This window comes from Diabrotica virgifera, chromosome 4 (genome assembly GCF_917563875.1).
Source record: "Diabrotica virgifera virgifera chromosome 4, PGI_DIABVI_V3a".
NCBI classification, from domain to species: Eukaryota; Metazoa; Arthropoda; class Insecta; order Coleoptera; family Chrysomelidae; genus Diabrotica; species Diabrotica virgifera.
In genome coordinates this window covers 91,865,422-91,877,436 of record NC_065446.1, presented here as the reverse complement: position 1 = coordinate 91,877,436, position 12,015 = coordinate 91,865,422, and the positions used below count along the sequence as shown (strand labels likewise).

Below are 12,015 nucleotides of genomic sequence, written 5' to 3'. Positions count from 1 at the left end.
GTCCTAATACGCTACCTTGCGGTACTCCTGATTTTATTTGGTGTAATTCTGAATATTCTGAATGGTATTTAACTGAAAAGAATCTGTCAGATAAGTAAGAATTTAGAAGTTCATAATACGGATGAGGCAATAGGTTTTTTAGTTTATAGAGTAGACCTTTGTGCCAGACTTTATCGAACGCTTGGCTTATGTCAAGAAACGCTGCTGAGCAATATCATTTATTTTCAAAGTCGTTGCTGATATGTTTTACTAGTCTATGGACTTGCTCTATGGTTCCATGTTCTTGTCTAAACCCAAACTGATGTTCTGGTATGAGATTTTTGCTATCTAGTATTGGCTTGATGCTTTTCATTATTAATTTTTCCAGCACTTTGGAAAGCACAGGCAGTAAACTTATTGGCCTATATGATGTTAATTCCTCTAGTTTTTTTCCTGGTTTTAGGATCATAATTATAACTGCCATTTTCAGTTGTTGCGGAAAATAATTTAATCTTATTATTGCATTAAAAATTTGTAATATTGCCGTTACTCCTTTCTTTGTTAATTTTTGTAGTATCCTACCCGTTATCAGATCATAACCAGGAGCTTTTTTAGGATTAATTTCCTTCATTATTACATCCTTAACTTCATTGTACTTAAATTTCGGTATGGGCAGCTCCATTTGGTAAGGTTCATTTAGTACTCTATTTATTTCCTCCAATTCTTCAGGTGTTGATTCCAAGCTGTTTGGTTGAAAGACTTGTGAGAGATAGCCACCAAAGGCATCTGCCTTCTCTATGTTATTTCTTGCCCATTTGCCATTGCTTTTTCTTACTGGTGGTATTGGTGTCTGAGGACTTTTTAGTTTCCTTGTGGCTTTCCATAGTGAGTAGTCGGTGGCTTCTGTTGGTGTAAGCTCTTCTAAGTATCTTTGTATAGAATCATTTTTTACTTCAAGTAATATTTTTTTTAGTTCCCTTGCTGCTTTATTAAATTTATTTTTATTGCTCACTGTTCTGTTTTGTTGCCAATTTCTTCTTAGCCTTCTTTTCTCTGAAATTTTTTCTTTTATAGTTGGAGGGCAGGATTCTTTTCTTGTTGACTGTTTGTAGTTTGGAGTTGCTGCCCATGAAGCTTTCTGTATATTTTTTATGAGGTTAGTTATCGCCCATTCAATATCTGCAGGTGTTTTTAATGGTATTTTTAAATTTATTGCTTCATCTAATACTTCTTGAAAAGTATCCCAATTGGTCTTTTTATTGCACAGAGCGGGTGGATTTGGATTCTGAGTTATATCGGAGTACATGTTCATAATTACAGAAAATTAAAGACGATACTATAATAGCGTTTTTCTATTCTCAATTCTCATACTACAATATATCAAAATTATGATTTCACTACCTGTATCATAATGAACTTCATTACGATACTGATTTTTAACCAATAGATTCGCGATATGGCATTCGCAATAAAGGTGGCACACGCGCAGTGACGAATGGCGAGTCAAATACATACGCTTTGACAGTTCTCAATATGTAAAGAAACTGACAAACTACAGTAGAAGCTCTTTATTCGCAGACTTCTGAATATGGAATGGTTATTTATATGGCGTTATAGTGGGATCGGTACTCACCGGTGGGACCGCAGACGTTCGGATACAATTAGCGTCTCTTTGCAAAGACAATGACGTCGACTTTGCAAAGTAACAAGACACTTACTCAACACACACACTTTACACATTACACCTAAGTTAGTGATAAGTTATACAATTACGTGGCTAAAGGTTCTAGTTCTAAACCAAGGCCGGAATCAGAGAGAAAAAAAATATGGCGTTATATGGGATACGTTCCTAGATGACGAAATAAACTAGCAAATACATAAAAAATATTGATTTTGCCCATACATATTGGTTAATTACATATTATTCTCAGGTTTAGGCAATGGTTTACAGAATTTAGAAAAACTCCCTCAATTCAGAATGATATTCAGCACTGCTTTGCACATTGAATCAGCAGTGGCATTAGCAATTTGCCTCTTAAAAATAAGACTTTATTCCATAGATGGATCCATTTTTATAAAGAAATCACCAAGCCCATTTGCCATCTTAAACCTTCACTAAGATTTTTCAATTTGAATGTCACGTTACCAGTGCTTGGTGAAGGCTCTCCTTCAATGGGTTGTAAATTTAAAATTTCCTCCAATCGGTTTCAGTCAAATCTTCATCTTGCGATTCAAGCCACCCCTGAACGTCACTTGATTCTATCTTTCGAACCCATCTCATCCTTCCACCTCCACTCCCAATTTCGGCAATCTTTGCCGAAAATCTGAAATTGCACAGATTTTTCCTCATTTCCCACAGTCAGAATAGGCCACAGTTTCTTCTAGTATAATTTCAATGTGTATAGCTTCAGTTTTTGCAATAATTATTTTATGTTTTCGATGCTTTTTGGTATGTCAATATCTTCCAGCATTCCACAACATTCTTATCAGGATCATTTTAAAGGTTCGTCTAATATAATAGAGCTTAAAGGTCTTAGCTTATTCCTTGGTCCATAGATTGAAGCAGAGCCGTCGTATTGGGAAGTAAAAATGTAACTTTTATATTTGGATGCGCAGTTCGCATTGTCCAAAACTAGAACTACTTTAAAGTCTAAACTAAATTCTTTTATTTCAAATAAGTTTTAACTTCCGAAACAAAACAATTCCGGAACCAGTCACAAAAATAGCGCAGGTAATCCACGCTTTCTTATTAGCACGCCAAAAAACTGGCAGTCGTCCCTGTTTTTATTAAGAAAAGAGCATGTTAAATGCCTCTTCTCCAACGATTCTAATGCAATGCAATATGCAATGATTGTTGCGCCTTAAATTTATCCATCCAACCTTCCGATGCTTGAAATCTGTATATTCACCACCACACCAGGTTTTTTAAAATGTGCGTATAGACGCTTTAAATTTAATTTTTGTATTAGTCGACTTGCTGATTCGTTGAAAAGAATACCGAATGCTTTTTATTTAGGTATATGTATGTACCGATGCGCGATGCAGATCATGAAATGCTCGTTGCATAATATACTATTAGAGGTAAGGTAGACATAAAGGTTACAGGTTGTTTTTGACTGACAAAAATAATGAAAGAAATGCGAAAAACTTTTTTGTACCAATACATGATCATTATTTAATGTGCAGTATTCTCGGACCACGGATTAGCAAGACTTTCTTCAACACCAATAACTGGATAAGCATCTTGCAAGTCAGTTGTTGGCACAGTGCTTTGTTGAAGATCAACATCGGTTTCATCAAGCCAATCGGCGTCATCATTTTCGCGCACTACGCAGATAATAATCTCCCTCGATCTACCGTTCAATCGGCGGAAAGGACGAACATTGTGCATGTGCATCTCGACTATTATTGCTCGGATTCAGTTGCTTGTGACAAGAATTCAAATGTGCGTTATTCTATTTCTCATGATCATCTTTCAGTGCGTCACAGTTTTTCGATTTCTTTCTAACGTATTAAATTGTATATGACAGAAAAAAAAGGCACGTCGTTGATTACTTTGGTAATTATTCTAGTTCGGTGATTATTCTAGTTGTCGATAGATGGCCCCATAATAAAAAAAAATAATTTTTTTTTAATTAGATAATAATATTACAAATATAATCTGTATAATTTATAAGACTATACAAATCAAAGAAAATACCATTTTATAAATGCAAGAAACGCATTTGATTTGTTTTTATTCCAAATTAAAAATAAAATGTGACAACTGTCAGATTTAACTAAAATGTCATATTAGAATAAATGTCATAAATGTGTATTATCACGGACTTACCCTTTTTCCTATCATTAGTTACGCACTGAAAAATGATCATGAAAAGGACAATAGCTGTTTTCTTTGTACAGTGGACCTCCCTCCCTTTCGAGCCTCACATGATTAATGGACAACCCCTAGATAAATAGACGGAGGGTGACTGCATATTGTAGATTCTCTTTCGTCTGCTCTATTCGTCGTCTGTTTGCTTTGTAAATTGTAAAAGAATTGTAGAATATAATTTTATTTGAATTAAACTTTTACTTAGTCTGCTGTCAAATAGAGTTTTTATACATGCACAGTTTTTATGGCAATTGGCAAATACCTTGAGCAGATTAGGACTTTGAACAGGACCTCCGGTATTGAACTGAGAACTTACCTTATGCCTCTGGTTTGATTTGTCGAAGTATCAGATATGTAGGACAGTGTTATGGCAAAAAATGTAGTACGATTGCCTGTTATCATGGTTGGTATTGCAGACATCACAAATATCCAAGGAGATAAATTTTCAAATAAGCTGTAGAATATTAAAAACGCAGCACTCAAAGCTATACCTACAAAAATTGAAATTTATAAAACCAAATTGAAGATAGTATATACACTGCGCTGGAATAAGTGTTGCCGCCCCCTATTAATTTATTTATTTTTAGTGCATAAGCGAAACACTCGGACAGGTAGATTTTTAAAATAATCATAGTATATTATAGCATCAATGTTTCGAACTTTACGCGATCCTTCTTCAAGTGACAGTCACATAACTTTGATTTTTTTTAAATGGTAGAGTACATCATGTGACACCTCATTTAGAAGCTTTTGAAATACTGATTTCAAAAATGTGTAATACTTTAATACTTTTTAAGAACGTAGGCACAACATTTCGGTCCAATGCTTTTTAAATGCATTTATTTTTTTCGAATCTTGAGAAAACGAATGAGTATTTTAGAAAAATTTTAACGCAGAATGAAAGATTATATTATTACCGAGGGCCGAAAAGCCCTTAGATTAAACAAAACGTTTCTTTTGAATGATACATTTGAAATTACAAATCATACTCAATTTTCTTTTCATTATAAGGCAACTGATGGAAAATACAGGAATAGAGAAACAAACACTCATATGGTATTCATTGATCTTGAAAAAGCATATGATAGAGTTCCTCGAGAGATTCTGTGGTGGGCACTCAATAAGAAAGGAGTCCCTCCCTGGTCAATATGTAAAGAATGTGAGAGATATGTACGAGGGAGTAACGACTAGTGTTAGGACAGGTGTGGGAGATACTGATAAATTTTATGTGAAAGTAGGATTGCACCAAGGCTCGGGGCTTAGTCCTTTTTATTCTCATTAGTCTTGGACCAGATAATAGCAAAACTACAGGGTAACATTCCATGGTGCTTAATGTATACTGATGATGACGTGATGATGTATACTCTGGAGGAAAAAGGTTTAGAACAGAGATTTGGAATGTTCATTTAAAGATAGAGCTACTACAAATAAACTGGTATCTTTGGATAGTGAAAGGATTGTGAAAAGCAATAGTTTTAAGTACCTAGGATCGGTATTACAGAATAATGGAGAAATAGATGGAGATGCATGCAATAAAATTAGGGCTGGATGGATGAAGTGGAGGAAGCGAGTGGTGTGTTGTGTGACAGAAAAAATCCAATGAAGCTGAAGGGAAAATTCTATAAAACAGCCATAAGACCGGCTATGATGTACAGAACTGAATTTTGGACAGTGAAAAAGAAAGAGGAACAACGAATGCATGTGGCGAAAATGAGAATGCTTAGATGGATGAGTGGAGTGACAAAAAAGGATCAAATTAAAAATGAGTATATTAGGGAAAGTCTAGGTGTGGCACCAATTAATGCCAAAATGAGAGAGCATCAAGATAGTTTGGTCATGTTCAACGTCGAGACGTTAATCACCCAATACGAAGAGTTGCTGAAGTGCAGATTCCTCGAAAGAGTAGGAGAGGAAAACCAGAGGAGACCTGGGGGAGACCTGGGGAGGAGACCAGGGGGAATTAGGCAGGACATGTTGGTAAAGGGGATTAATATTGATATGACCCAAGATAGAATTGTGTGCAGAAAGAGAAGCCGACCCCGCATAAGACAAAGAGAATGATTATAACTCAATTTTCTCTTCTTTTTCACCCCTGTAACTTATTAAAATAAACATTATAGAAGTTTTCAGGGACTTTCTGCTCTCGGTAATAATGTAATCTTTCATTATGCGTTTAAGTTTTTTATAAATACTTATTTTTTTTTCAGGATTCGAAAAAAATGAATGCATTTTAAAAGCATTTGACCGAAATTTTTCGCTTACGCTCTTAAAAAATATTAAATTATTATACATTTTTGTGTAATCAGTATTTCAAGAGCTTTTAAATAATGGGTCACATGATGTACTTTCCCATTTAAAAAAAAGTAAAGTTATGACTGTCACCTGAAGAGGGATCGCGTAAAGTTCGAAACATGGATGCTATAATATACTATGAATATTTTAAAAATCGACCCGTCCGAGCGTTTTGTTTATGTGCTTATGTTTTGTTTATGTGTTGATAGGGGGCGCAGTGGCGTAACAAACTCCGTCGCCCCCCCCCCCCGCAAAATTGGAAATGGGGCACCTTTAAACAATTACTAAATACGACTTGTGTAACAAAAACTTATTTGTGTTAGCGTAATAAGGCTCTGTTCATAACAACTTACATTTCTCATCTTTATATTGGTATAGAATTTATAGAACAAAATAGAACAAACATTAATAAAAGATTTCATTATTACATAGTAGGTATTATTCTATTAGGTCTGGATCCCGCGTATGAAAAAAAAGTTGATTAATAGCAAGTTGAAAATTTGTTAATAGATTAAGGGTGTCTAGACGGATAAACTTTGATATATGGGAACACTGGAACAGGGGCAGTTTTAAATTGTGGAACAGGTTAAAAATTTGGAACGGTCACACCAGGAAAACTGCATATTTATTTTGTCCGACAGAACAGACTTAAACTCTCCGAACAGAGATTAAACTCTCATGCAAAAATCAGACTGCTATTTATCACCTGTCATAATTCCTGTCATTTGACATATTCTACATGTTCCACTCATTAAAACGCCCATTTGGTGATAAATAGCAGTCTGATTTTTGCATGAGAGTTTAATCTCTGTTCGAAGAGTTTAAGTCTGTTCTGTCGGACAAAATAAATATGCCGTTTTCGTGGTGTGACCGTTCCAAATTTTTAACCTGTTCCACAATTAAAACTGCCCCTGTTCCAGTGTTCCCATATATCAAAGTTTATCCGACTAGACACCCTTAAGCTATTAACAAATTTTCAGCTTGCTATTAATCAACTTTTTTTTCATACGCGGGATCCAGACCTATATGAGATGAACATGAACAACTTTCTTTGTGCACTACTATCCGCAAATGTATCTATAATTTTATTAATATCTATCTGATAGGCAACTTCATGTTCAATGCTTCTGACATTGTGCTAGGAAGATATGATTTTATTAATTTAAGTTTAGAAAAAATCTCTCTGAACTAGCGGTCGTGACGTATATAGTTTTGCCTAAGATTTGATAAAAATTCTTTAAAGCTATGTAAAAGTACTGTTGCGCATGAGAGATCCATATTTTTGGAGTGCAAAACAGTGACAGCTAGATTTATAGATTCCAAAATTTTATTTTGTAAAAGGAAGACAAATTCAAACTGTTCCGTTTTACTTTTTAAATTATTAGCTGTCATTCTCTCCTCACGAAATGTGGAAGTTAATATTATTTTAGACAGTGTTTTTAAAATTTTCATGTAGTTCTGCTTTATACCAAGCACAGTTTGAAATCTGGATGACCACCTAGTCATCGATAACGTTTTTAGTGTAATAGCGGTAACAGTGTGTTTGCGTAACTTGGAACCTATGGGAAACTTTTTTATTGTCAATTTTACGAAAAAAAGTTATTCTTCATAAAATGCTCTGCACGGTATAGAATCTAAGTTGCAATCATCATATATATTAAATTTTATGGATTTTATACGAGGTATGTCAAAAAATATTAATTTTGCTAAATAGTAAAGTACCTTTATACTTTACAATATTGAAAAAATTTATTATAAAAAGTTGTTCGCCATTAAAAGCTATGTTTGAAATATGCAATTTCACTCGACTCACCCTATAACGAGAACTAAAATGGCAGACTAACTACATCGTTATAGGCTGATCTCGTTATATCAGACAACAATAATATTGTGCATTTGATTTCTAAAACATTAACTTCCTATATTGAAGCCATTCCGAGCAAAATATGATGCTAATTATTGTTTGAATAGCGCTTTTGAAAAAGAGTAGGTTGATAAACAGGAAGAAGTTGACAGGCGCTGAAGTTTATTACATCATTGGCCTCGATAAGCACACAGATATAGGCATTTCTGTGTACAGGCAGTTGGGGTATTTATTTACAGCCATCACCTCGCCAAAAACAGGTAAAGAAACATGTTCTTCGATCACATTTTCCCTCGTTATAACCAAATATGCCTCGTTATAGAGGTGTTATAGCTCAATAGGAATTTCATGGTACACCTAATGTACCTCGTTATAAGAGAAATCTCGTAGTACCAGCGTTCGTTATAGAGAGAGTATACTTTATATCATTCCAGTTGAAATACTTATTGTAAAATATCAAGTAGTGCAGCCGATATGTGAAATAATTGTGCATTTAATGATAGAAGTATATAATTTGGACCACATATACTACACATATAAAGGTTCAAATTTAAATATGAGGCCATCTCAGATTTTGCCTTTTACAAAAATGGCGGGCATTCAAAATGGCGACTATACATATGTGACTAATAGCACGATAACTTTTGAACGAAAAGTCCGTTTTCAACCAAATTTGATATACAGGTTCTTTTTTTGATGTATAAGATCGAGCTCTTAAACCGGAAGAATCGGTTCACCAGAAGTTGTGTTTTTCCTAATTTTTTTGTAAAAATATGTTGTTTACTTTTTAATTCTTTTACCCTGTATATATTCATTTTTCAAAAAGGTAATACCGGCGTTGAAAAGAGCGTAAAAATCTTTTTTAGGAAATATTTTTAACTTTTTAGTTATGTTAATTACCATTTGATAAATGCATAACGTATCTTCACATGTACCTATGTGCGGCAGATTCGTGCAAATATTATGAGAATTATTGTGAATTTAATGGTAGAAGCATAGAATTTGGACCACATAGACTACACATATAAAGGTTCAAATTTAGATATGAGGCCATCTCAGTTTTTGTGCTTTTACAAAAATGGCGGGCATTCAAAATAGTGACTATACATATCTGACTAATAGCACGATAACTTTTGAACGAGACGTCAGATTTTAACCAAATTTGGTATGTAGGTTCCTTTTTTGACTAATAAGATCGAGGTCTTGAACCGGAAGAATCGGTTTACCAAAAGTTGTTTTTATTGTTTTTTTATGTAAAAATATGTTGTTTCTTTTTCAATTCTTTCACCCTGTATATATAATTTTTTCAAAAAGGTAATACCGCCATTGAAAATAGTCTAAAAATATTTTTTAGGAAATATTTTGAACCTTTTAGTTATGTTTATTACCATTTAATAAATACATAACGTATGTTCACATGTACCTATATGGGTGGCAGATTCATTTTGAATGCCCGCCATTTTTGTAAAAGACAAAATCTGAGATGGCCTCATATCTTAATTTGAATCTGTGTGTGTGTAGTATGTCCAAATTATATGCTTCTACTATTAAATTCACAATAATTCTTATATTATTATTTGCACGAATCTGCCGCACATAGGTACCTACATGTGAAGATAGATTATGTATTTATTAAATGGTAATTAATATAACTAAAGAGTTCAAAATATTTCCTAAAAAATATTTTTACGCTCTTTTCAACGCCAGTATTACCTTTTTGAAAAATGAATATATACAGGGTGAAAGAATTAAAAAAATAAACAACATATTTTTACAAAAAAATTAGGAAAAACACAACTTCTGGTGAACCGATTCTTCCGGTTTAAGAGCTCGATCTTATACATCAAAAAAAGAACCTGTATATCAAATTTGGTTGAAAACGGACTTTTCGTTCAAAAGTTATCGTGCTATTAGTCACATATGTATAGTCGCCATTTTGAATGCCCGCCTTTTTTGTAAAAGGCAAAATATGAGATGGCATCATATCTAAATTTGAACCTTTGTATGTATTCTATATGTGGTCCAAATTATATGCTTCTACCATTAAACGCACAATAATTATTATAATATTTGCACGAATCTACCGCACATAGGTACATGTGAAGGTAAGTTATGCATTTTTACATAATAATTAACATAACTAAAAAGTTCAAAATATTTCCTAAAAAATATTTTTACACTCTTTTCAATGCCGGTATTACCTTTTTGAAAAATTAATATATACAGGGTGAAAGAATTGAAAAAAAACAACATATTTTTACATAACAAATCAGGAAAAACACATCTTCTAGTAAACCGAGTCTTCCAGTTCAGGAGCTTGATCTTATACATCAAAAAAATAACCCATACACTAAATTTAGTTGAGTCGGACTTTCCGTTTAAAAGTTATCGTGCTATTAGTCACATGTGTATCATCGCCATTTTGAATGCCCGCCATTTTTGTAAAAGGTAAAATCTGAGATGGCCTCATATCTAATTTTGAACCTTTATATTTTATATGTATAGTATACGTGGTCCAAATTATATACTTCTATCATTAAATGCATAATTCTTATAATATTTGCACAAATCTGCCGCACTAGAGGTACTTTTCGACATACCTCGTATAAAGTTGATAAAATGTGATATATTACGATTGAATCTTAGTTTTGAGACAATGCAGAGCTTTTTATAAAGAATAACGTTTTTTCGTAAAATAGTTATCATAATTTGTAATAAAATGATGTTTGGTATCCGTAATTTAAGAAAAATTTGCAAAAATTAATTTTTTAATTAGGAGGATGTAATTGCATATTAAAATTAAAATCGTATATTGTGAAATATAAAGGTACTTTAGTCTTGAGTTAGAATCATATTTTTCTGATGGTTGTATATTATGTCTTAGATTTAAGACCATTCAGAGCATTTCATGAAGAATAACTTTTTTTCGTAAAATTGATTATAAAAAAGTTTCCTACATGGTTCGAAATCACATAGACATACTAAAATTTTTTTTTAATTTTCATATTATAATGTCATATTCAGATTCAGCATAATCAAAAAGAAAATAGAAACATTTTGGATCAAAGTAAAATGATGAATTCGCCGATATTTTTAAAATTATTTATACAAAACAGTTTTATAACCGAAAAATAACACAAAATACAAACCAAACAAATTAGGGATAGATGAAACTACTGCTGATAATAATTATTGTATCGCAATACTAAACGTATACGTAAAGAAGAAACTCATTTCTAGATTTAGAAATATTGTTCTAAAATTCTCAAAATTGCAATTCTCAAATCTTTCAATAGTCACGTACAAAGCATTATAGTTTATCGTCGTCACCACAAAAGTTTGGGAGACCAGTAGGGATTACGTTTCTAGAGATGAAATGATTCACTAGCCGAATATGCCTATTTAGAAATTTACATTCTTAAATTTAAACACATAACGTAACAATAACACAATAACAGATTTTTACATAATATCAGATGACAAGATGGGGCCCCTGATTGATGGGGCCCCCGCAAGCTTCATGCTGAGGGGGCCTCTGTTACGCACCTGGGGGGCGGTAACATTTATTCCAGCGCACTGTATATAATTCTAAAGCTAAAGCTATAAAATATTTTTTGTGCCACGGTCGTGCTTCTAAAAATTGCAAATTTTTAGAATTCCCTCTTGTCTTCTTCGCTTCAGCATATAATTGGCATGCAATTTTTAGAAGCCATGGAGGTGTTACCAGGAAAATGGTCCAATAAGTTTTCAATTAAATATCTTTTAGAAATATTGTGGATATTTTAAATATTTTGAATATTTTTATTAGGTTGAAAACTTTGACTTTTATTTAGCAGATGTCCCTAGGCACCTACTCCATAATAACGTCAGTTGCAGTGTGGGAATAAACTCTCGGAGTTTCGTCACTTGGGGCAGAGAGCAGCAAAATTATGCCTCTCTGATGATGACTCAAATTATAGTCGAAAATCGTCGATTTAGAGTGCTGGTTTGCGCTCTCTGTACTAAG

The 12,015-nt window shown here is 33.2% G+C and overlaps 1 protein-coding gene across 4 annotated transcripts in view; it reads right to left on the bottom strand.

Moving 5' to 3' along the window:
* Nucleotides 1–12,015, bottom strand: part of LOC114341404 (proton-coupled folate transporter) — a 112,953-nt gene that overhangs the window by 81,161 nt on the left and 19,777 nt on the right. For all 4 annotated transcript variants that reach the window (XM_028292204.2, XM_028292201.2, XM_050648262.1 and 1 more), the window contains one exon: nt 4,170–4,344. In XM_028292204.2, coding sequence (XP_028148005.1) covers nt 4,170–4,344 — 175 coding nt within the window. The remainder of the gene's footprint in view (nt 1–4,169; nt 4,345–12,015) is intronic.